Source organism: Homarus americanus, unplaced genomic scaffold (genome assembly GCF_018991925.1).
Source record: "Homarus americanus isolate GMGI-L3 unplaced genomic scaffold, GMGI_Hamer_2.0 scaffold15169, whole genome shotgun sequence".
Classification (NCBI taxonomy): Eukaryota; Metazoa; Arthropoda; class Malacostraca; order Decapoda; family Nephropidae; genus Homarus; species Homarus americanus.
In genome coordinates, this window is record NW_024714712.1 from 573,358 (window position 1) to 600,532 (window position 27,175).

Sequence of the window (27,175 nt, forward strand, 5' to 3'; positions counted from 1 at the left end):
GGAATGCCTTGCAACACATGTCTCCATGCGTGACGAACAGTTGCTACAGACAGCTGATCCCATGCCTCCACCAAGAAGTCCACAGCTTTCTTGATGTTAAATATTCTCCAGAATTGTTTGAAAAGTATTTTTTGCTCTGCCAACTGTTGATCCTCGTCTTCTTCGCTCTTGCTATCGGTGGTGGTGTCACTCAGGTTACGCAACTCTTCCCTGGTGTTGGTGTAGTCGTTCAGGAGCTTGAATTTTTTTGTTGAGAATGCAGCTTTTACATTACAGATTAACTCTTGGTCCATGGGCTGTAATATAGACGTAGTGTTGGGAGGAAGGAAGACCACTTTTACGTTGGGGTGACGATCTAACAGTAGGGGCGAGTGTCCTGGTGCGTTGTCCAGCAGCAACAAAATTTTGAATGGCACATTCTGTTGCTCACAGAATTTCTTTACAAAGGGAACAAAACAGTCATCAAACCAGGAGAGGGACAGTGTAGAGAACATCCACGCCTTACGTGCGGTCAGCCAGTGGACATTTAGCTTGGTCATGTCCATGCTCTTGGAGGCGTGCGGCTTGCGGGCTGTGTGGATCACCGATAACTTGAGCTTACAGGTACCGGAGGCATTGGTGGTAAAACAGGACGGTGATGCGCTCCTTCTGCATCTTCCGGCCCCGAATCTTGTTGGCATTCTTCACAACGAAGGTCTTGGAAGGTAGCTTTTTCCAAAAAAGACCAGATTCGTCCATGTTAAACACCTGGTCGTCGGTGTACTGTCCTTCCTCCATAATCTCACGTAAAAACGGAGGAAATTCCCTAGCCGCAGCACGGTCAGCACTAGCTTCTTCACCACCAATGTTTATATTGGTGATCTTGTTCCGCATCTTAAACCTCTGTAACCACCCAGAGGAAGCATTAAAGGGTTTGGGCTCTGAAGTTCCCATGTTTCGTGACACTGCAGCATAGTGTTCACGTGCGTACTCCTTAACAGAGCGCGTGTCGACCGCCATGTTCCGTCGCGCCTGACGCACCAAGTAGGTCACAAGTAATTTTTCCGTCTTGAGAAGCACCTGGTTGTGAAAATACTTGATCATAGAAGCACCTGTAGACTTTGTGATCTTCATGTGCTCCTTTATCTTGGCTGCATCCTTCTTTATCGTCCGGATCGTAGATTCGTTCACACCATGCTGGCGCGCCAAATCAACCTGTCTTGTTCCTTTCTCTAACTCTTCGATGATCTTGTACTTCACCTCGTAGCTTAAGGAACGTCGTGTCTTCTTGGGCTTAGGGCGGCTGGGTCCAGGCAAGGAAAGGTTTCCCTCTGGGGGCGGTGGTCCGGCGGAAGCCATTTTACAGAACAATGGATGCACGATTACACGGTGTGGCCTGGAGGGATGAAACTGCCGCGGCTAGGTCAAGCGTCGTCTTTCTTTCCTCCCTCCCTCCCTCCCTCCCTCCCCCGGGTGGACACGTCATATTACTTTAAACCAATTACAGCTAGCAGCGGAGGGAGGTAGGGATGCATGGCCAATCACAGTCCGATACGTCATATGACGTCAGTGATAACGCAACAGAGACATGCACTGCGCAACCTTACCGCGCAGCTTGGTCAGGCGGAGGAGGGAGGAGGCGGGAGCAGGCGGGTGGGGCGAATCTAAAAATAGCGTCGAGCCGGACACTCTCCGCGTAAAGGGGTACATGCACCGCGGAATGTGAGCATCCTGGGTTCCGGCAGGGCACCGCGTAAACGTGGAAACGCGGAATGTGGGACCGCGTAAAGTGAGGGTTGACCAGTAAACCCTCACTTTACGCGGTCAATTGAACCCACAGAGGCCCGCGTAAAGCGAGAAACGCGTAAAGTGAACAACATAACATATGGGATTAAATGAAATAGAGACCAGCTGACCCCCAAACTCCACTTTTTCTGACACAATACCTATGTTCTAGTAAAAATAACATCTTAATTTTATGATGGTACATGCACACAATTAATACTTAAAAGAAATAGAGAAATACAGTCGCCAAGTTAATGTCCATTCAAATAATGGACTCAACTCCCTCCCCCTCTTCTCACACTACACTCGCTGGCTCTTCCCTCTCTGAGAAATTTTTTGGGGAAAACCACTAGATTTTAAGGTATAGTAATAAATAATACCTCAAACTAAAGTTAGGATAATGTAATTGACATTGCTGGATTCCTTGTAAGACCAGGAATATTTTGAATATAAATGTCATATATTTTGCACAAAAGATAACATATTTACTCAGAGTAAACAAAATACTTCAGGTAGTTCTGCTATAACGCGATAATTGTGTTCTTGTAAAATATCGTGTTATAGAAAATCGCGTAATAGAAATAACAGGGCTTATGGAGAAAATAGGGTTAGGTGCAGATTACTCGAAATCGAAAAAATTTAGTAGTTAGCCTAACACAAAGGATAGCACAGTCTAAATAAATGTTACATTCATATCTAATAATGAAATCATACAGTAAATTTAACACTTTACCTTGAAAAAATATGAATGTAACTTGATGGGGGAGAAGGGTGATTTTGAGGTTGATAACATCAAGCTTCTCTTCAAGTGTTATATCCTTTCTTTTACGATAATCACCGGGAATTCTATCATCAGAACGCTTCTTGGAGATATTCTTCTTTACCATATTCACAGTTAATACCACAAAATTGGAGAAATAGTAAGCAAAAATCGCGTTATAGCAAACAAGCGATCGCGTTATACAAATATTGTTCCGAATTCATAAATCGCGTTAGAGCAAATTCGCGTTAGAGCAAATTCGCGTTATCAAAACACGCGTTATAGCAGAACTCACTGTACATTAGATCTAAAATTTGTATGTCTAATGCAAAATCTATGATGTTTATATTCAAAATGATCATCAAATTGTAAGAATTCCAGCAATGTAAATTATATTCTGGCCTGGTAATTTGTATGAATTTTATGAGCTAAAACAAATATCTTCAATAAATAAACAAAATATACTTACTGAAATACAATCTGTCAATCAAAATACCCCACCTCCTCCCCTCTTCCCACCTGCTCCCTGGGTCCCTCCCTCCCTCCCTCCCTACCAGAGAAATGATTGGGTTATAACAGTATATTTACATTTTTAGTAATAAATAATACCTCAGACTAAAGTTAGGCTAATATAATTGACATTGCTGGATTCCTTGCAAGACCAGGAATATTTTGAATATACACTTCATATATTTTGCACAAAAGATAACATATTTGCTCTGAGTAAACAAAATACTTGCATTAGATCTAAAATTGTATGTCTAATGCAAAATCTATGATGCTTATATTCAAAATGATCATCAAATTGTAAGAATTCCAGCAATGTAAATTATATTCTGGCCGGATAATTTGTATGAATTTTATGAGCCAAATAAAAAAATTATACTTCACCAGCGTATATGAGTAGATGCACCGCGTAAAGTGGGAATTCCAGTTCTGGCAGGGTACCGCGTAAATGTAGAAACGCATAAAGTGAAACCACGTAAAGCAAGGGTTCACTGTATTTATTTATATGTGTTTTGAGTGAGCCTCTACAGACACACAAACACACACACATATATACAATACAGGTAAAAGAATTAATTGTCCTCAGGGCAAACTCTTAAAGGGAATATACATTTCTTTGCACAGAAATTGCGCATTACATCATCTCTCGAACCTGGAAAAGTATTCTCCATCCCCGGAATTTTCCGGAAAATGCGCCTGATTTTCATCTCTCAAACCCGGAAAAAACTCCCCCATCCCAAGAATCTTCTGAGTACAGTACTGGGAAAAATTTTCTCAGAGTTTTCCCCAAATTGTGCCCCTCAGAAAATCGTTCCCAAAGCTGGAATTTTCCGGAAAATTCCGACTTTGGGGATGATTTTCCAAGAAAATTTCAATTCCAGCTATTGGAGACTTTCGGTTAAGAGGGATTCTGGGTAACAGGGATATTACAATACACTTTTTTTTAAGTCTGTTACATGCATACACAATCTTTCATACAGAATATGCAAAAAAAATATATACTGTATATTCATCATAAGGTTAAAATCATAAAGGGAATAAACATCTTATAGTGCACAGCACACAGATCGTGGGAGGGGGAAGGAGTGGTGTGGTGTGGTGGATCTCAGCAGCTCGCTGTGTGTAGTGAAATGACTGCCAAATGACAAAGCTGTATTTTCTATTATTTTATTTATTCCTCACATTAATGGTACTGTATACATACAACACAGTTCAGCTGGGCAGTGACCCGGCTGACTCAAGAGACGTGTGTGGCTGCTGTGCTGTGTGTATGCAGTGACTTCACAAAGGGGTATGGAATGTGTGACTGGATGCAGCTACAACTCACTGCCTCAATCCATATGTTCACATCCCACACACACACACACACACACACCTATGCTCTTATTTTATAGTTTTATATTATATTTTCTTTATTTCTAAGCTACATTAGAGTACTGCATTGTAATGATTTCATTTATTTTTTCAAACAAGCATGAAAAAGTGATAATTACGCTGAGCTAACAAGAGATGCACGTGCGAGACCCAAACGTAAGGATAGTTCAGGGGGTCAGATGCATATAAGCAGAGTCATGTACTATAGATATGTGTACTCTGCAACACTACTGTATGTCACTTGTGTTTATTATTGGCTTATAATAATGATTTGTAGCATTCTGTGGTATTTCAATATACTCTCGGGATCGCCTGAAATTTATAAAATAATTGTGTTACTCATTCTGTTTGGAGCCCACAAAATGACCATAAATCAAGAACAATTTTGTGAGTGCTATTCATGGCTAAGATATTATCAAATATTTATTCACATGATGCCTTCCTGTGTAAAAAAGGCTGGGAATCACATGAAACACTCTCTCTCAAAAAATATAAAATAAATAAATAAAAGCCATTTTTGCGAGTACGGTGATCCCTCGGTTAACGAGTTACCTTCCATAAGATTCTTAACTTCGGTTAACGAGCAATCCCTCGATTAACGAGTTTTTTACGAGCCAACCTCAACATGTTTTTGCGTGCATTTGGCAGTCTACCAGCTGTAGTATTAGTCCACCAATACAGTAATCGGTATTAGGGCTTAAATTCCTTACTATTTTAGTAAATATCAAGAAGTTTATACTATTCAATAATTTTAAAAGTTTAATATTAAATTTTTTAGTCATTTTAACAATTATTGAACATAATTGAAGGTAAGGAAACTAGTTTCATGCATTTCATCCAGCCTGGCAACACACCAAACAGGTGCCAGTCTCTCTGTCTTTTCAGTGGAGGTAACATCTTGCTTGAGACTCTCTTCAACTAAATGCTTTTTGTCTGTGTTTCCAAGCAAATTATTGGTCATTTTGAAATTTATTTTACATATTGACAATATATAATGCAGTGCAGTGTTGATTTAAAGAAAATAATCTTGAATTACACCAAGAGAACTAAAATTTTATGGGTGAAATGGCACCATGGGGTGACTTCTCTTCCACCCCAATGCCTTCTCTTCTCCCTTGTCCTCCACCCCCATTCTAATTCCCATCATCATCATCATCATCATCATCCAGGAGCCTTCTACGTACACACCTCAAGGTAAGTGTACTTTTCTACCTTTTTTGTTGAATTTGGGCAATTTTCGGTGAGCTGGAACAAACCCATTGAAACAATGGTTTCGGTTAACGAATTTTTCGGTTAACAAGCAACCTGCTGGAACGGATTGTGCTCGTTAACTGAGGGGATTCTGCATAATTGAAAAGTGAGAGTTTACTGTTAATTCCAATTCATGCTGTACCCACATCACTGCATCTGTCAGTATAACCTCAACATGGAAGGAAAGAATAAATCATGCAGAAGGCGATGGTGTAATCAGAAGAAAGATACAGTAATTTAAAAAGTAACAGAGTTATAAATTAAAAAGTAAAAATAAGTGGTGGTTAGGCGTGCAGTTGCTAAAATTTTTAAAAAAAATTTTCCTTGCTAGTTTTTTGTCAAAATCTTTTCAAATTATTTTAGTTATGGTGGATTATTACTGTACACATACTAAGGAATAGAAAACAACCAGTTAGAAGTTTCTGCGATAAAAACTGAAATTTTGGCAATAATACATAATTATCAAATAAGCACAATATAGTATATTCATTATAATTCACCATACCCATATGCACGCCTGTAGTACTGCACTACATTTCACTACCCCTTGTTATTTTTCCAGGCTAGGACGATATATAACAACATCTTTGGTGTGGTATATGTGATTATTGTGAGTAGCCATTTCACCAAAAACTCATAAATTAAAATAATATTTCACTATTTCATTTTAAATATTTCTATACTGTACACATCACTTTATCACTTCATAAGAATAAATATCGAGGTTGTAAGAGTTAGATATCCTGAGATAGTGACGCAAATGCCACGGTGGCCATTTTTAATTCACGCCCAGGACCGACACACTCACTGGTTACTGAGGCGGTGGCATTTGTGTCTGGTACAGCGTGATTCACCGCACATAGAGTAGTTGCCATTTAGCCGAAGACTCGATTCATTGCAAATGTGTCATTAAAATTTGAAGTAATTCAACTAGAAACTTTTAGAGAAAATAATAAATGCCACACTGGCGTGTCTGATTGTGAGGGAAAAGTTTCATTTACTTTAAATCAAAATGCCATGTATGGGTGTATGATCCCGAGTGTTAAGAAGTTTCTTTTTTGTAGGAATGTATCTCGGCTCTTGTAATGAAAGTCTATAGGCATATGTGCTTCGATTTACAAAAATCAATTTATGAATGTACAGTATATCAGGAATAGAACCCTTTAGTAAATTGTGGACACCCTGTAATCTAAATTGCCATATGCACTGCCCACATGATACAAAGAGACACATTCACTAAAATAACCATAAAGGAAGTAAACACAGGATATAAGGATAACAGTACTAAATTCAGTTATAATGAACTGGGGTAGAGCACATTGCATACTCAATTGAACCTCATCTTAGAGTAAAAGCTAGAGCAAGTACCTCTACAATATTCAAGTGTATTTTAAAGGAGCATCTTGGAGAAAAGAAGAGACTAATAATAAAACAACTACAGGTAGTTCTGCTATAACGCGATAATTGTGTTCTTGTAAAATATCGTGTTATAGAAAATCGCGTAATAGAAATAACAGGGCTTATGGAGAAAATAGGGTTAGGTGCAGATTACTCGAAATCGAAAAAATTTAGTAGTTAGCCTAACACAAAGGATAGCACAGTCTAAATAAATGTTACATTCATATCTAATAATGAAATCATACAGTAAATGTAACACTTTACCTTGAAAAAATATTAATTTAACTTGATGGGGGAGAAGGGTGATTTTGAGGTTGATAAAATCGAGCTTCTCTTCAAGTGTTATATCCTTTCTTTTACGATCATCACCGGGAATTCTATCACCAGAACGCTTCTTGGAGATATTCTTCTTTACCATATTCACAGTTAATACCACAAAATTGGAGAAATAGTAAGCAAAAATCGCGTTATAGCAAACAAGCGTTCGCGTTATACAAATATCATTCCTAATTCAAAAATCGCGTTAGAGCAAATTCGCGTTATCAAAACACGCGTTATAGCAGAACTCACTGTATACTAAACTGCAGGATTCATTTCATCTTTCGCTCTTCAAGGTAATGAAAATGTTGTAGGCATATGAAAAATAAATGAACTGAGGTACAAAATCAGATTGTGGACTGAAGTTTAATAAAAAGAGATTTATCATCCACTTTAAGGATGGGCTATAAACTCCTGGGTTTTGAGAAAATATTAGTGAAAGTCTGAAAACTTGGTAAAAAATTGTGGCACATTCTTGCATATACAGTACAGTAATCCTCACCAACAACAGGTTTAACAACCACAGTTTTGAGTACTGTATCCACTTTATACTTCATATGCCATTTTATTAACTAAGGTACAGTTGTACCCCGCTTAACGCGGTCAATTGAACCCACAGGGTACCGCATTAAGTGAAAACCGCGTTAAGTGAACAACAGAACATATGGGATTAATTCCAATAGAGACTGGCCCGACCCCCAAACTCCACTTTTTGACGACACAACTATGTTGTAGTAAAAATATTATCTTAACTTTATGATGGTATGCACACACAATTAATAATTAAGAGAAATATCAATAATATTAGGTTTTTTAACACTTACATTAGTAGAAAAGACGGCTGGGCACACGGGGATGGGGGGTTGGTTCCGAGGCAGAGGGCAGATTATTGGCCCTCACCTGTATCACTTGTATCAATTGTATCACTATCCACCACAGAGGCTTGCAGGGCCTCTTTGTCAAACCCCTCAAAGTCCATATAAGTCCATATCCTCACTATAATTATCACTATCACTGACTTGGGCCGGCTGTGGTGGGTGGCGGGTGAAGAACTCGGTAATGTTTTGATGACTGGGCGACCTTGTGCGCATCGTGCCCGCGCCGCTTCCCGCGTATATGAGTAGATGAACCGCGTTAAGTGAAAGTTCGGTTCTGGCGAGGCACCGCGTATATGAGAAATCGCGTTAAGTGAAACCGAGTTAAGCGGGGTACAACTGTATTCAGTTTTGACTATCTACAGTTTCCAGGATATTTCTAGTCCAGCACAGCAGGAATGTTTGCTGAATCAGGTCTAACAAGTAGATGTCTTGATCATGTCAACTAATATGGTCTTTAAATCAATTTGTTTATATTCATCCTTCATTTTACCATATCTTCTGCCTTGTAAGATGCACTTATTTTCCCCCAAAACATCGAAAAATTCACCCTTTACTACATGGTAAAGGTTAACCCCAGAGGGATGAGGATGCCAAATAAAACCAAGAGGTTAATATCTAAGGACAGAGCCTGAGTTAACCAGCCATTTAACAAAAAAAAAATCTACAGTATAGAAAAAAAATATTTTACCAGACTAATTAAACAAATCAGGTGGAACAATATCACTTTTTCACAGAAAAGGTAAAGAAAGACGCTACTGCTGGTGCCTGCACTGCTGCCAGATGGCTTCCTAATATTCTAGAAATTCTCATTACTTAATTAATCCTTTCATCGGCCATTGACACTGCAGTGTATTTGCATCACTTCGTGGTCCGTTAGAAATGAGATGTCCCCTATGGCCCAGAGCGCTTACACTGGTGTATAAATATATCTTTCCACACTCACTTTCAGCCACTCCATTTCATTTATACAACTATTTTGTTCTTTTATCAATTAGGTAGTTTATCTTCATAACTTCTTTAAAAAAGAAAAAATGCATACTATAATTTTACCCATAAATGGTAAATTAAAAAATAAATTCAAAGAAAAATCTATGTATTTATGATGATGCAATTTGCGTGATCGACTGGTCTACGGGTGGATTTGGACCAGACAGCCAGCCAGCAAGAAGGTTATCATTCTCAGGGTCAGGGCTGAGATGGAAACTACTGTACACACCTTGTGATCCAGGTGCAGCCACCCTGCTCACTGAGTCACTATCTCTCAAATAAGTTTATACCTTTATTGATAATATAAGTTCTAAATAATATGAAAATCCTATTTATTTTACCAAATTGAAAGAAATTAATTCTCTACAATGTATTTTTTAATACCTGTACTGTACAGGAAGACATATGAATGATCGCGGCAAAATATTTCCCCCTCCCCCAAAATATGGAATAAATAGCACAAAGAATACTTTAGAAATTCGTTTCAGGCAACTCTCTTCCTCTCTGGCGAGTATAGGGAGGGAGACAAACAGTCATGTGTCATCTGAAGGTCCTAGACCTTGTCAAGGAGAGGTGTGTACTCTGCTGCACCGCACATCTTACCTCACTTGAACTGCTGTACCAGGCTTCTCTCCTCGAATATCAGGATGGCATGTGATTCAAAACATAAAAGCCAACAAAAGGAAGCACGTGCCAAGAGTATTGCTAAATCCAAGAGGATGAAAGAAGAAAATATTCGCTAAAACTAACGACAGTAACAGTCATCTCATGGGACACTCGAGGCAGCCCAGCCCCAGCCTTCCACCCCTCCCCTTTACCTCACATAAAGAATATAACTGGAGTTCAGTTGGAGATGTTGAAATACACAAAAAAACAAAATATTACACGTAAATTCGGCTCAGAATGAGCACTTAAACAGGGGAGAAAGGTTGAGAAACTTTATCGGCCTGTATCTCAAAATGAACTTTTCCAACACTCAGATTGACAGTTCTCTGCTAGTTTTCGACCGATTTCAATGAAACAAACACTCAGCAGAGGAAGAACTTTTCCTCAACATAACAATATTTTCTATCTTGCAAGATTTATTTTTGGTTGAACATTTAATCTCGATATTTTGAAAAAAATTTCAACCAAACTTGAAAATTTTTTATCCTAAAAACTAGAAACAAACATATCGCCCTGTAATATTCAATGACAATACTAGATCTCTTAGTACTATCAATTTCAAGGCAAAATAGAAAGAAGTAATGGGGATACAGTAGGGTCGGGCTATATTGAGACTTTTCATAATGATTTTCTTAAATCGCGACTACCAAAATTATTGACATTTTCCACTATATAGCGATAAATTTATTTATTTTGCGAGGGAAACCGGGCAGGAAATATTTCAAATGTACCGCTATGGCAAACAAATGCGTTATTTGCTCACCAGATGTGCCACCATGGCTGCTCATCCAATCATTCACTGTCGCCCGCTTAGTCTTTCTGAGTGAGTGACGAGTAAGCAGCCGACTCTGCTGCAGATTACAATTTCTAAGATCAGTGTAAATGGGTTGCTAGTGATGTGAAAAGTGAAGTGAAGAGACTGGAAAGCTTAATGGAAAAGATTTAATACTGTAGCTAATATCTTTGGTTTGTTCGTTTATGTAGGTTTGGGACTGTCAAGTGAGGGTGGCACTGTGGTGTTCCTTGATAATGATATTGATATTGAAACAGCCTGTTGTTCCTGAGTCTAGTGTTCATTGGTGCTTTAGTTAGTAAGAAAATAAACTAGTTCAGTCAAGTTCAGTCAATTTCATTGGCCTCCAGAACCTAACCCTATTTTCCCCATTGATTACAAGTAATTATATATAGTGATTTAGTATATAGTGAACATCATTGGACCCTATCTCTCGATATATCCTGACCCTACTGTATTATACCTTGAAAATTTTGAAAATGTGTAAAGGGTTGAAAATTTTGAAAGGGTAGAAGGGGGTTACGAGGCAAGAATTGATGTACATATGATCCTTGATTGATGACAGAAATATCATAACAATCAACCAAAAGTAAAAGCACCTACAGTACACGAAAAACCGGATTCTCCCCTTAATACATACTGCCGGAACACCCTGCTCTAACTTATGACAAGTGTGGCTGACATGGCCATACATTGGAAACATCATCTCGGGTTTAGGACATACTGTATGGTTCACCTTAAGGGAGATCCAGACAACCTTGACAGAGGTTGGAATTTCGAAACGCTGAAGAAAGATTCAGACATTTTAGTCATGTCTACTTGACAATCAGCCAACATTCTTTTCATGTATGGTTATAGCATAAAACAACTACGGGTACTGTAATTCACTTATGTACTGTAACTAAAGATACAAAATTAATTGGTATAATTCTGAATATATATTCTTACTGGGTTGCTGATACAGTTAATGGATTCAAGATATACAGTAATCAGGCTTGGAGAAAATTCTGCAGCATATGGCCTTACATACAGTAATCCTTATCCTCAACAATGTTTTACAGCGATTTTTCTCACTTGCACGGGTTAGCTGGGATAACCGGATGGCAGCTTTTGGGTAAAACCAAAATACAATATCCACCCCCCCTCCCCATTCACCACCACAAACCCAGGGTATCAGCCCAGAAAATGTAGCAAAGATCAGGGAATGGGCACAGTTCTAGTGACCTGGTTACCATCAGGCAGGCTGAAGCAAATTTTTAAGGTTGGATGACCTTCCTAGTGGCAACCCATAGGGTGATACCAGCTGACAAGGCAGGATCAGAATTCATGAGGTAATCAAAGGGTACCTGCTTGCATTATAATGTATAAGATATAACACAAAATATGTAATTGGTAAACTATATAAACAATTCAATATTATATATTTCCCCAATTTAAGTAATTTGACAATTATGAGATCAGAGATATGAAGAAATACTTTTTAAAATCTTTCATTTAGCCAATCACAGCTAAGTAGCTCTGGTAATAGTGCACACTAAGCTGTAGAGTCCAGACCCAGTTGACCAGTGGTGTCTGGTGACTAATCTTATACTTTTACTTCTACCTTTATCCTCTTCACCACTGATTGGGTCGTTAGCCGCTTGGGCGGTCGGTTACGTCTCTGTTATGCACTGTTGGCAAGAACTGGACATGCACTGGCTCCTGAATGTATCTGAACCTGCTCCAGTGCTTAACCATTCTGGTCTTGTAAGAGCTCACACTCAATGCTGTCACAACACTCTCTGGCAGATTGTTCCTTGAGTTCACAACTCTCACTCAGAAAAGGTTACTCATCACAGTTTTCTGGGCTTGCATCTGCCAGTTCCAGGTAAGGGCACTTGACTGAGTATAGTGCCCTTTGAGATGATTGTACACCTCAATCAGATCTCCCCTTGCCCATCTGTAGTATAAGCTAGGCAATTTCAGGCGCACTAATCTCTCAGGGTAGCTGAGGTGCCGCAGTGCAGGCACCAGTCTGGTGGCCCTCCTTTGGATATTTTCAATCAACTGACAATCCCTAGCATATCTCAGGGACCAGACCACTGTATTTATGACTCAAAAAATGGAGATTGGAAACAAAGGTTGACATTAAATGCAACAAGCCTGACGAGACCTGTGCCTACCCAAGCAGGTACCCACTGTGCCAATCAGCTGAGAGTAACCATCTTGAATTTTAGTCACCTATCCATTGCTGTAAATAAGGAAGGGGGATATACAGTACATGCTGCCAAGCTATGAGCTTTCAGGAAGGGATTTGAAGATAAATCTTCGATTCTAATCTAAAGACTTCCACTAGGTAGCACTCATTATTGCAGCAAGCTACAAAATTGAAAATGGGAGGTGGTGGTAGTCCAAGTGCTTGAATCTCATCAATTTCTTTTGAAGAAAAGAGAGACTAAAGACTCTTACAAGTTAATGTGTCAAAAGATGAAGGGCTTGGGAAACACCATCCAAGGTCTGACACACCCTTCCCACAAACAAGTCCTTGTGGAAGCATCTAAGGAACTTTAGATGAAATACACTTGATGTTTGTCAGCCACATCAAGGACAAACTTAATCTTAGTGGGAAAGGGTCAAATTTGCTCAAGAAGCTAACCATGCCTGAGTTGCTCCCTTCTTAGATAAAAAGGTAGTTCTTTAAAAGGATGGCCCATTGATATGCCTTTAGTATGGTTAAGAGTATCCTTAATCTAAAATTATAACTTCCTTAGATGCAGTGATAAAAACATTTTAAAGCTCCTATGAACAAATACATGCCAGAAAGCACCAATAAAATCAAAGGGTATGGACCACAGGCCTCCTAAGGTTTCACCTTACCTGACAAACAGAAATAACCCTAAGCTTATCAGAGCTCACCTGTTCAGCTATAAGAGGTTGAGGGTGCCCTTATTATCACCCAAGGTCTGAGGTACATTACCAGGCCTTAACTAACAAAAGGAGCTCAGTCTTAAGTGCTGAGAGACTTGTTTAGAAACTGAGACAGATGGTCTCCCACAGATGCTCCAGGCTCCTGCAAGATCTCTCCCCACTGAAATCTTCTGCGGAACATCACGAATCCACCCCCTCCCAAACAATATGGAGGTAGCAGCAGTAGAGTCACATTGAACCCTATTTTTAAAGCTAAGTACTGTATAGCATTAGACAGAAAGGCAGAAGAAAGAATTGTCTGATTCCCCCCTAAAACAAGCTAGATCATAGACTTCTGCATCCAAACAAGGTGAGGGAAAACAAGGACGAAAACAACATAAATGTTTCCCAAAGATTGAAAAAGTTAACAAACCTGGTGAACTTGTACACACACATGGTATACGACCGCATAATTGTATTGGAGAGAAGAGAAGTAGAGATAAAGCAAAAAAGGTGGATTAGCAGAATCCATGACCACATTTGCAAGAAGCAGTCTTGCGTATGTGACTTACTTCCACATACTGTACCACAATATCTCTAATTTACCTACTGATTCTGTACTGAGGCCAAGAGAAGGCCTCATAGTAAAACTTCCCTTGTGTCTTCACATTAATGAAAGTGCAGAACCTTATCCCACCCAGAATGACTTGAAAAAACCTTACCCTGTGACTACATTCATAAGGTGAGAAACAGTAACAATTTCACCTCTATGCAAGCAACACCTGGTTGACAAAGACCCATCCAAATTTTAAAGGTCATCTATGTTCAACCTTTCTCATTAGGCAAAGGAAAAACTCTGTTGTAGGTACTGAAACTTTAACAGTGAAGTACAAAACAAAAGATGCTGAAGCAAGAAAATTACCAGAACTAAGTACAGTAGCTGTGTAATGTCAGCTCTCTGAAATAAAGCACTTTGATTGAAACCATTAATTTTCATAAAGATAGTTTTGCAGAGCAGCATAATTCATGTTGCAAACAAGCTATGCATGAATGAACTGCAAGAGCCTTGGAACTAAACTGTCTTTTGTGTTAGGGCCGCTCAGGGTGAACACATTAATGGAGGCATTACTTCAGATTTGTGAGAAATAATAGGAGCAAAGCCTGTGGGACAACCCTATAGTTAAGCAAATAATATCCCTTAACAGAGGATTATTGTAAAGAGGGGTTGTACAATGACCCCTCAAACCAACAACTGAAGCAGGATCTTCCAGATATCCTACTTACCAGTTCAGAGTAGGACCAATTTGCATGGGACAAGTCCATGTCATAGTAAGGTAATGTTACCTATAAGAGGAACTGTGTTACCTGTCTATGAAATCTGATCCCTTCATTAAGTAAGACCTACAACACTTAAGAAGAGTCACGTCAACATCCGTTGGAAAGCAAAATTAACAAAGGTAATATTTTGATCTTCACTCCTTGATTTAACTATGATAACTGATGATACTCATCCATTTAATACCATGCAGGGAAAGGCTGGAGACTGAATGAGGGATTGTGCCCAAAATTCAAGATGGTGGCCAGTCAACAGCAAAACATGCTTCACACACAATAGATTAAGCACAGCTCTAACTTGACCCCCAGTTTTTAATGGCAATCTTCTCCTCCTCCAGTCTCCCTTTACGTGACAGATGAAACAGGAAGGGATGAGCAATCATAAGATTAGTCCCTAGCCAATTATGTTAAAGGTCTATTGGGTCTTGATGTTATGGCTTGGTGTGCACTTTTATGAGAGCCAGATAGTGGTGGGCATGAAGTTAGAAAGATCAATAAGAATATGGGACAATCAACTGCATTGCTGAATCATCTTTTCTGGTGACAGAAAACTAATTCAGTAAACATATACAATGTAAGAAAATTACCATACAAATAGTACACATAAATATCATTAAGAACTGTGCCATGCCAATATCTGTAAGTGTACTGGAGTATTATGAAATCAAACAGATACACAAATATGTATAGTATATACAAAGTAAAATGTTACATAAATGTACAGTATCTTTTTACTGCATAGGTCATCCCACTCTTGATCTGGGTGACATCCTTCAGAATGGAAAGTTTGAATGGCAATCCAGGGCCTGAGGTGGTTTCTCAACAGCTTACATGCATAAAGTTACTTTTTTGTTTTGAATTCTTTTGCAAATGATATATGATGAAACAAATGAATGTAGTTGGTAAATGTTAAACTACTGTATGTAGTATGTGAACAGCCTGCCAGAGATATTCATCTTAATTTTACTTTCCATGTTGGTGCCAGCTCAAACAGGGTTAAATGTTACGTAGATGTAATGAATGAAGTACAGTACAGTATTGTGATTCAAATGCATGATACATTTAAATTAAAAGTGATACAACTTATTCTTAAATTCTCAGTAGATAATTTATTACCCTTTTAATGTTAATATTTAATGTTTTTATAAAGAAATATACTGCTGAAACCTTTCATTCTACTTTACTAATTAACTTTACCTTCATAAAAATATAAATATCAAGGCTTACCAAGTATATTCACTGATAGTGACAGAGGTAAGCAAGCTTGTTCATATGCCAAAGAGTAAGTTATCAGTTAACAATGATATACTAGTGTTCGAGAAGGAAACCTTGGCTTCAGCTTACAGTACAGCATTTGCCAATAAACACGCCCTCATTCATTGATGCAGATCCAGTGTCAAATTCTTATGCATAGTAATCAGTCCAATGTATATTAATTGTTTGTAACAGCATTCATGCTAATTACTTACCAAGACCAAAGAAGTTTAAAAAATTCTACAGCAGCAAAACATTATGTTAGTGTTAAGTATTCTTAAAGCACTCTTAACTAGTAAGAGCACATGTGATAATTTTTACCAGTAAAGTACAAAGGTATATACTGTACTGTACTGTACCTTAATTTCTATAGTATTTGAAAATGCAAGATTGGTTTATATTACCATATGGTACTGTACGTATAATTTTTATATATACATTTTTAGTATTAAAGTAACAAAGTGACATATGGTGTACTTCACATTTCAACACAAAAATTTTACATTTGCAAACAAATTTGCAACTTTTCTACAGGTATATTATCCTATCACAATAATATATGCAAGAAAGTATCTTCAAGACAATGTGTTTATATCAATTAGAAGTACTGTAGTCCATCTTTGACTAAATGGAGGGTAATGGATGAACCGGGTCTTATGAAAAATTCTAAGCACTCGTACATGTTACACCAAACATGTCTTACGCGTTTTTTTTTTTATTTGATCAATCATTTATTTTTCAAATAATAAGACAAATGTAGACTGTGACCAGGACCTTATTGTTCGTAAGATCCAATTGGTATCCCCAGCAGCTATTACCATTACAGAATAATAATTTCATGTAATGCAAGTTCCATGTACTTCATTAACATAAGGTAGGTGCAGAAATAGAGATAAATGCTATTGATAATTCCATTGAAGCATCATCTTGTAACTTCTCCCATCTCATATGCATGCTTATCACTGCAGTCCAATATATATTACTGTACAGTACTAAATACTGACTATGAGACCCAATTGATGCATATCATTATGCAAAGAAACCAAAACACAGATACTATCTCCCTTTGATTCCACCTCTGATAACAACCAAAAACAAGATACAAACATACATGATGGAGCAGCAGCACAGCTAACAACTGAAATGCCCCCAAGCAAGGGTGCCCACAGAAAACAAACTAAAAAGGCAGCAAATGATTATAAGATAACCCAAAGTCAATGCAGGAAAGAGGAAGTGGGAGGTGAGCACTGACTTACGTCATACAGCAAAGTTGTTCCTCTTGCAACCTTAGGTCCTTTAGAAAACTGTAGAAAAAAGATGGCAGAGATTAACTCCAGGTATTTAACCAATGGAAACCTGGCCAGAATTAGGTATGGGGGTAATCTCAGGACTTTTGCATTGAGGTTATGTACCAAAACAGGTTAAATGAAAAAAGCTGCCTTACTTAAAAAAAAATCAATTTTGCTGCACAATTGACAAAACAAGTCACCAAAAATATAATGTACAGTACTTATTTAGAAGCAAAAGTAAAACACACTAATATATATATATATATATATATATATATATATATATATATATATATATATATATATATATATATATATATATATATATATATATATATATATATATATATATATATATATATATATATATATATATACGGTATATATATATATAATGTGCACACACACACACAAAATTACTAAACTAATAAAGTAGTGTAATCAACATCCACACAATTTCTTTTACTGTCCATTCTTGTACAGGTACTGTACACACTTGTTCATTAACTTTGATACATTATGAATTTGCCATTACTTATAAACAAAAGCAAGCAAGCTCCAATACTATGACAAGTACACTACAATCAAACTAAACAATCAGAGATGATACATTCTTACTTCCATCAACAACCAAAGTCCTGATGTGTATAAAGAGCCCAATACTATTAATATTTTATCTTTTTTAGATGGGAGATGACATGTACAAAAATATATAAAATATATATTTTTTTTGTGTCTTAAGACATTATTGCTCATAGTAGAGGTATGACAGTAGTGTTAAATGTCATAAATATATTACAGGCTCTGATGGAAGTGTTCATCAAAGTCTAATGGACTCCAGGTGTTCTTTCACGTATTTAGGCTGACAGAAATTCTAAATTGAACACCTAAATTACCTTTTCTGAAACACCTGTACAGTGAAAAGTTAATCATGTCAAAACAGCTTATTTTTGCAATGGTTTTTGATCCTTCCACTAATATGAAAACACTTCAAACATCCAGAATACCATAGATCACACTGTACTGAATGATCTGAGTCTAATTACAAAATAGGCTGTTCTCACCTCTGATAATTTTTCCAAAGAGATTCTCTAAGCATTATACTTCAAAGTATATTCTACAAACAGCTAAATGCTTTTTTTTCTTTACATTTTTCATATTGTAAATATTCTTTAGTGTTGGTCATACAACACATGGCCCTAGAATTGAATCTAAACTCAAATAGCTTTCTGCCTCACTCTCCCCGACAGTGAATCAGCACTGGTTTCAATCTGGAGTTTATTTATTATGGGCCTCTAAGAAGCCACTGTCACAGATACACTCCTGCCCCTATAGCATAAGACCCATGTGCTGTGTCACTCAACCAACTTCAAGTACCTCATGATGAGGTTTTGTTTTTCTCTTCCTATTTGTTTCAGTATCATTTACTATATTCATAATATACATCCATTACATAAAACTCAAAAATTTTATTTATCAATGACAATCAATTATTTTGTCTAACTAGTCTATGTTATTCCTCTACCATCTTCCCCTATTCAGTACATGTTAGTTTTATTAATGATTGTCTAGTTTATGACTGTCAAGGCCATAATAACCTTAAAATGTCTAAAATATTAATGCTATAACATAGTAGGTTTAAAAGGTTTTTGTATGCCGAGATGAACAAACTGAACCTTTTTTTAACGGATAATTGAAGTATTGGGGGATGACATCCCATCTTATAGCAGAGAGGAAGAGATGAGTGACCTGTAAGGTAACTTCTCTAAAACTAACCATTGACAGAGCCTGCCAAAGACGGGACTTGACATTTTCCAGTGACAAGATACAATGTCTTGTACAATCAGTTTCAGGTACTGTATATCCAGGCAAATCCCTGCCCAGTGAATCAGGAACAAAACAAAAATACTGCAAACTCATCCCACTGGTTGCTTCCAGCAGCATTGAAGCTCTGGGTAAACCAGTTACATTCAAAATTGCAATTAAACCCTTTTCAGCAATAAAGGTGGCTCCGGGCTTTGAGACCTCATGCATGCTGCCAGTTAAAACTCTAGGGATTTTCATACGCAAAATTGCGTATGATCTAAATTATTGCTTTAGGGTTTTCATACGCAAAATTGTGTATGAAGAAAAAAACTGAAATATTTTTTTTTTTGTGTATGAGCACTAGACACACAATATGAAAATGTCAGCATGACCTGGCACCTATGTAGACTGTACTCCAAGGTTACAACACCAGTCTCCCTTTGTGTTTAAAGGAGCCAGGATGTAATGTTGATCTACATTTCCCAAGCATTTTCTTGCAGCTTGTACTGATTTCTCATGCAACAGAGTGATTTCAATCATTCATAACAAAGTTGTGATAGTTTTGAGCCATGCTTCGTGTTGCTGGCGAGGGTGGAAGGGTGGGAAAACATACAACGTACAAAGAGATTGCACCACATAGTGAGTGTAGTGCCTCCTGATGCCTCTCCCTAGCAAAATATAATTTTTTCACAACTTTCCTTCTATAACTATTTTTTTCCTAAATATGTACATTTTATAATGGAATAAGGTTCATATTGCAATCACATGAAATAACAAACGTATAAAGTGTTGTACTGTATAAACATTTTCATTAAGCATAAACAAAAGTTTTGTGTTCTACTTGCGCTTACATGTAGACATAATTATTTTATTATGATTACTTATATACAGTAAAATTGTATGTACAGTAGATAATTTATTTACACCAATGCTATGACTCATTATGTACAATTATTTCTCGTGTGGTGAAGTCAAATGCAGTGAGCTGAGTAGAGGCCAGACCCTGATCAGTGCATACCCTAACCCAAGAGTGTTAAGAAGCCAACCATGGGAGGAAGGAGAAAATCAGGTACTCCTCAATTTTCCTTGGCAACAAAATAACATTTCAACCTTCAACTCTCTATTCACAGCTTATATTATCAGTAAGAGAGATCAATCAATCAGTGCCATCCTCATATATGAGGGTTGGCAACCAGTTCCCCCCAATCTAAATATTTTTGGGTTGTTTTTGCCAAACCTCCAAGATGCTGCATCTATCTGGGGATGCAATTTTTAATTTCATTCATTCAACCAGGTCTCTGCTTTCCTCTGGCCCTCCTACCCTTAATTTTATCCCATTAGTATTTCTGTTATTATGCCCTCACCCTAATTATATGAACAAAGTACTGTACTGTATATAATATTTCTCTTTCTGTTCATTTCAAGTATTTCTCTTGAGGTTTTTGCTAATCTTAGTACTTTTTCACTTGTTTTCCTGTCAGTAACTTATTCTTAACATCCGCTTATAACATCACATTTCAAAGGCCTCTAACCCCTTTCTGGTGTCTGCTGAAAGTGTCCATGCTTCTGACATGTACAACAGTCCTTGCCATATACAGCCTTTCAGTAACCTTTTTCTCAAAGCGAAGTTATTGTCCCTTTTCATTAAGTCTTTTAAATTATTAAAAGCTGTTTCTGCTTGACCTATTCTTGATGTGATTTCTTTTGCACATGTACCATCACAACTAATGTTACTTCCCAATTACACAAAAGTTTACATTTAAGTTCCCTCTTGCCTACCATAACTTTCATTTTTGATTTACAGTGATATCACCATTAGCCTATACAATGGGTGCAGAGCAGTTCTGGGACCGAGAGATTTCCAGTTATGGAGATGAATTTTCTCATCCCGGAATTTTTCAGGGCACTGTACTGGGGAAAGATTTCCACGAGTCTAAATTATCCATCTCACACGGACAGACACTCTCTCCTTACATTTATGATGTGGTCTCGAGTGAAAAGATTTACGACAAGCAAAAAAGTATACAGTACAGTATAAACTTTTATCCATAGCATCTGTTCTAACTGTGCTTGAAAGATGATTTTGGTACCATAATGATCCTGAATAAATTCTCTACAACACTGTTTTATAAAACTTCCTTAAACAAAATATTTTGATGTGATATAATGATGGGGACTTCAATTTTTTATGAAAAACATAAAAATATTTATACCGGAGTCTATAATCTCAGTTCTAATTACTGTAGAAACACCTTTTTTTTTTAATTAAATAATCCTAAAGAGTTTATCTAAAAGTTTGTTCAAATAAATTAACATTCATATATCATATAAATACCCTGAGACTAATAAACTTAAGTTAAAAATTACAGTAGGTTTGGTGTTCTATGGCAGCTTGACTCGGAACCCCCCATCACCCTCTGGAATTTTCCACCCAGTATTGTACTGGACAGCTGCACACTATTTATTTATGCAAACACCACTGTACACATACAAAAAAATAAAAAATAAACAAAATATATTAGTATACACCATACTGTACTCACCAGCTGATACTGACATCCTGAGCTTGAGATGCAGGCAGACCAAATGGTGATACAGGATGGCCTGCCTTTGTCCTGTAACAACTACTGTAGCAGGTGTAGCCAACTGTCACTGTCCTCTCCCTCCACAAAGAAGGGATTGTACACACACTGTATACTGTACATACACCCTCTACCAGTGGTTCCCAACCTGGAGGTAAATTACCCCCTGGGGTTAAGACAACAAATTCTGGGGGGTAATAGTATGTTGATGAAGAAAAGTTCTATTTATAAGTATTTTTTATCCCGCACAGCTGACTTCACTCAGCAGCTGTACACTCCCCCTCCATCTACCTGCCACCCTACCCTCTATTTGCTATCCCCCGGGTGCTATTTATATTCAGGTACAGTATTATACAAATTCATCAAAGAAAATGACTTTAATTGTCGTTTTTTTCAAAGAATTTTTTAAAGAGATGGGTGAAAGCTATGAAGTCTTTCTGTACCATACTGAATTAAGGTGGCTCTCACGAGGAAAGGCTGTGAATCGTTTGTTTGAATTTCGTTAGGCTGTCAAACATTTCCTTGAACAAAAGGGATTGCATCTTTCACAGTGTTTCTCAGACCATGCCTGACTTTGTTTCCTGTGTTATTCAGGTGATATCTTCAGTGAACTTAACACAGGATACTTGAACCTTCAATGAAGAAATGTAACTCTAATCAATGCACGTGGCCAGCTGTTTCTACATTTGTTGGAAAGCTAAAGCTATGGAGTATATAAAGGCAGTGGGGGCACAGTTCCCCACCCTAGATAAGTTTTTGGGTGAATAGGAAGATGGCCAAGAACTCTTAAAAGGCATGATAGGTAATGTCGAATCCCACTTGGACGAACTGGACACTACTGGTCTCCAGTGAACTCAGCACCCTTCTGCTGTCAATGAAACACAGATCAATGATGATGACTTTCCTGCTAAGGAGGATTGGATAAGTCTGAGAGCATATGAATCTTGGAAACTAGAGTAGCAAGAGAAAGGTTTGCACTCATTCTGGATTGGCCAGCTGGATGACACACCAACTTTGGTAAAACGAGCTCTCAAGATGCTGACTTCTTTCTCAACAACTTATCTTTGTGAGCAAGGGTTTTCCACAGTGTTGGGATTGAAAAACTAGAAGAGGAACTGGCTGAATATTTCTAGCGATGCCAGAATATCTTAAAAACCACAAATTGAAAAATTTGCATGAGAAATGCAAGCCCAACCATTACCTGTACATTGAATTGCTTATTTAACCTGCAATTTGAATTTCATACTTCTGCCATATTTTGAATTGTATATTTATTGTTATTACCCAAATCAGTCCCAGCTATAGCCCAATGGGACCCCAATGAAAATACTGGCTGCGATAATTACAGCCAAAGATAGCTAACCTGAATAAACCTTAAAATAATAACCTAATATAGTTTATCGTAACGGGCCAAAAAAGGTTGGGAACCACTGCCTGAGTCTACACACTAGCGTACACTATCCCCTCTGCTATGTACTGTACAGTACAGTACATATGGTACATTCACACTTACTGAATGTACAGTGCAGTATACATAACTGTGATCACTTTTTTGTCTAAACACTGCTTTAACCCAATGGGCCTCCATCACGGGTATGTCTATGATATAAAACAGGTGCCGGCTGGTGCCGATCACAGATATATTCTTGACGAAATGTTACCAGTTCTTTAAGGCATTACATGCAGTACAAGTAGCTTGATTTTTTTAACTGTTTCATGCACCTCTAGGCCTTTGTATTGACAACAGTGCTGCCACACACACACAAGCATGTAGCATGTCACATAGGCGACCTTTCCCTTCCCCTGAAGAAGCTGCTGACCACACGAGTTCAGAAGAGCCTTACTCTCTCTCTCTCTCTCTGTCAGTGAGTGCGTGCGTGCGTGCATGCATGCATGCGTGTGTGTGAGAATATATTCATGGGTATACAGGGTCCGACACATAAACAACAAGACTAACCCTATAACTCGGGAGCCAAGAGCGGGAGGAGAGGGACAAACAGACGGTCATTGAACATGTTCTACCCTATCAGAGTGTGACAAGGCTCAACTCAATCGCTTCACTCAGTACTAGTGGAAGCTTGTTGAAGTATAAATGTGTTCTTTCACTCGGTCGGACTGCAAAACTTAGCAACGAGTTAACATCAAGTTTCTCGTTAAACTCCAGAAATTCGCGACGGAAACTTTTCAATTATTGACTGAGGCTTACAGTGAAGATTGCATGTCTCTTGCACGCGTTTTTGAAGGGCACAAACGATTTTTGGAAGGCAGAGAAACCGTGAAAGATGATGACCGCCCAGGCCGTCCACGCACAGCAGTTACCGATGACAACATTGAAAAAGTGAGAGATGTGTTTAGAAAAAAACCTATGTTGGGTGTTCGAGTAATAGCTATGAAAGTTAATGTAGACAGGGAAAGAGTTCGACACATTCTAAAATAAGTAGTTAATATGGCAAAGATTTGTGCAAAAATTATTAAATAAATGCTGTCAGATGAACAATGCATCAGCCCAGAACGCTTTGTCTGTGAAGCAGTTTTTAGCCAATAAAAACATCACTGTGCTTGAGCACCCACCCTATTCGCCAGACCTGGCTCCCTGCAACTTCTACCTCTTCCCAAAGACCAAGTCCGTGCTCAAAGGAACCAATTTTTTGTTGGTAAAAGAGGTAAAAGCAAAAACAAAGGAGCTCCCCAACAGCCTTACAGAACATGATCTGCGGAAATAATTTGAAATGTGGCAGCTGTTTGTCAACTCAGAAGGGAACTACTTTGAAGGTGATGGAAAAATTACTTGTGATGTGGATGGAACATCAGCTGCAAAAGCGTGTACCCTTAAGCCTTCTAACCATACAGGCTAAGGCAAGAAGCCTTTTCGAAAGCCTGAAGGAGCAGGCAGGAGATGAGTGTAACCAAAACTTCACAGCAAGTCATGGGTGGTTCCATAGGTTTAAGAAACGTTACAATTTGCACAGAGTAAAGGTGAGTGGAGAGGCAGCAAGTGCTGATGTGGGTGCTGCTGAAGCTTTTAAGGAGCTAGATCGTGTCATCGTGGAGGGAAATTATTTGCCCGAACAAATATTTAATGTGGATGAAACTGGCTTATTCTGGAAGCGCATACCAGAACAGACATTCATCCACAGAGGCGAAAACCATGCCGGGATTCAAGGCATTCAAGGACCAAATCACATTTCTGTTGGGGAATGTAGCTGGTTTCAAGGTAAAACCCTTCATGGTCATTCAGAGAACCCAAGGACTTTTAAAAATGTCAACAAGCACACACTCCCAGTGTTTTACCACAATAATAAGAAAGCATGGGTGACTGTTTGAGGATTGGTTCCTGAATTGTTTCATTCCACGAGCCAAGGAGTATTGTCTGCAACAAGGGGTTGCGTTCATGATTTTATTAATTTTAGATAATGCTCTGGGACACCCACCACACCTGGACGACCTGCACCCTGATGTTAAGGTAGTCTACCGTCCACCTAACACTACCTCTATCATCCAACCCATGGATCAAGGTGCTAGTGCTGCTTTTAAAGCGTATTATATACATATGACCTTCGCTCAGGCTATTGCTGCTACTGAAGGTGAGAAAACGCTCAGAGAGCTTTGGAAGGACTACAACATTTTGCAATGTACAAAGAACATAGCTGCAGCATGGGATGAGGTTACAGGTCAGTGCATGAATGGAATATGGAAGAAGGTCCTGAAAATATATGTGAACAGTTTCATAGAATTACCGAAGATGAAGCAATTTCTGAGATTAGTAACAAGATAGTGCAGATGGGTAAACAGATGGAGTTAGAAATTAATAATGAAGATGTTCAGCAGTTGGTGGAAAGTGTAGCAGAAGAGCTAAATAACGAGGATCTCATTGAACTGGATGCACAGAAAATTGCAGAGGAAGAAGAGAGACAAAATGTAGAAGAACCTGCACCCCCCCAAAAAGTTTTCAGTGAAACAAATGGCAGAGGCATTTGCTACTACAGTATTAATAATGGGATGCAAATGTTTGAAGAAATGGATCAAAATGTTGAGCATTTTGCAAAAGTTGACAGACTGATCCAAGATGTACTTGCTTGCTACAGGGAGATTTACAATGAAAAGAAAAGGCAAACTGTACGGTCTAAATTGGACATATTTTAATAAGTCCCCCACTGCTGCCTCTTCACTCCCTAAAGATGATCCAATACCTTCAACAAGCAAGTATGTTAGCCTGTCTGAAGAAAGCAAACTTGATGACCCACCCAGCCCTGTTTCCTCCTCTGCTTCATCCAATTAATGTAGTCTCCATACTTAATGAAAAAAATTATTGAGGTCCTGTGTGCATTCAGCTGACTACATTAAAGGTAAGTGGACAGTAAAACTTTATTTATTTTTCATTATTGATTACTTTTACTGTACTGTATTTCATTTTAGAATTTCTATATATTATTTTTGCCTTTTCGACTTACGATCCGGTCGTCGGGACGGAAGCCCGTCATAAGTCGAGGAAAGACTACAAAACATGGGCATGGGGATACGTACAGATAAGCTAATTAACCGAGAGGGAAGGTGTATGGGACAGCCAGTGTTCCCATTGGTCACCTAGCCACAGCTGAGGTGGCGAGTCAATCTCTGCTACACTATCCTAGATTTCAATGGCCAGCCAAGGAGCACAGACGAACCCCCTATTTAGTCTTCAGCCGCTCCCTGCATGGAACATGTCTCACGTGAGTTCATGGAAGGGGTGAATATAGGCGACATAAAGGAGATGTGCCAGTGAGGTCTGACTTGGGTTTCCACATCTGGATAATTATCACTTGCAAGGAGGCAAGTCTAATACAGTCAACCCTCGCTTTGGGCGGTCCCACATTCCGCATTTCCACGTTTACGCGGTACCCTGCCGAAACAGGAATGCTCACATTCCGAGGTGCGTGTACCCCTTTACGCGGAGAGCGGCTGGCGAGCCGCGCCATTTTTGGATCCAAACCTCCTGCCATCTCTCCCGCCATCCGCCATGTTGTGTAAGCGGCGCGAGCATGGTGCGCACAAGGTCACCCAGTCATCAAAACATTACCGAGTTCTTCACCCGCCACCCACCACAGCCGGCCCAAGTCAATGATAGTGATAATTATAGTGAGGATATGGACTTATATGGACTTTGAGGGGTTTGACAAAGAGGCCCTGCAAGCCTCTGTGGTGGATAGTGATACAGGTGAGGGCCAATAATCTGCCCTCTGCCTCAGAACCAACCGCCCATCCCCGTGTGCCCAGCCATCTTTTCTACTAATGTAAGTGTTAATAAACCTAATATTATTGATATTTCTCTTAATTATTAATTGTGTGTG

At 38.5% G+C, this 27,175-nt stretch overlaps 1 protein-coding gene across 10 annotated transcripts in view; it reads right to left on the minus strand.

Annotated features, from left to right (window-relative positions):
• The window catches only part of LOC121879334 (inositol hexakisphosphate and diphosphoinositol-pentakisphosphate kinase 2-like), a 299,526-nt gene that overhangs the window by 105,558 nt on the left and 166,793 nt on the right, over window positions 1–27,175 (minus strand). For 9 of the 10 annotated variants that reach the window (XM_042385999.1, XM_042385957.1, XM_042385971.1 and 6 more), the window contains one exon: window positions 17,428–17,475. The exons of the other annotated variant lie outside the window; for it this stretch is intronic. In XM_042385999.1, coding sequence (XP_042241933.1) covers window positions 17,428–17,475 — 48 coding nt within the window. The remainder of the gene's footprint in view (window positions 1–17,427; window positions 17,476–27,175) is intronic. 10 annotated transcript variants of the gene reach the window in all.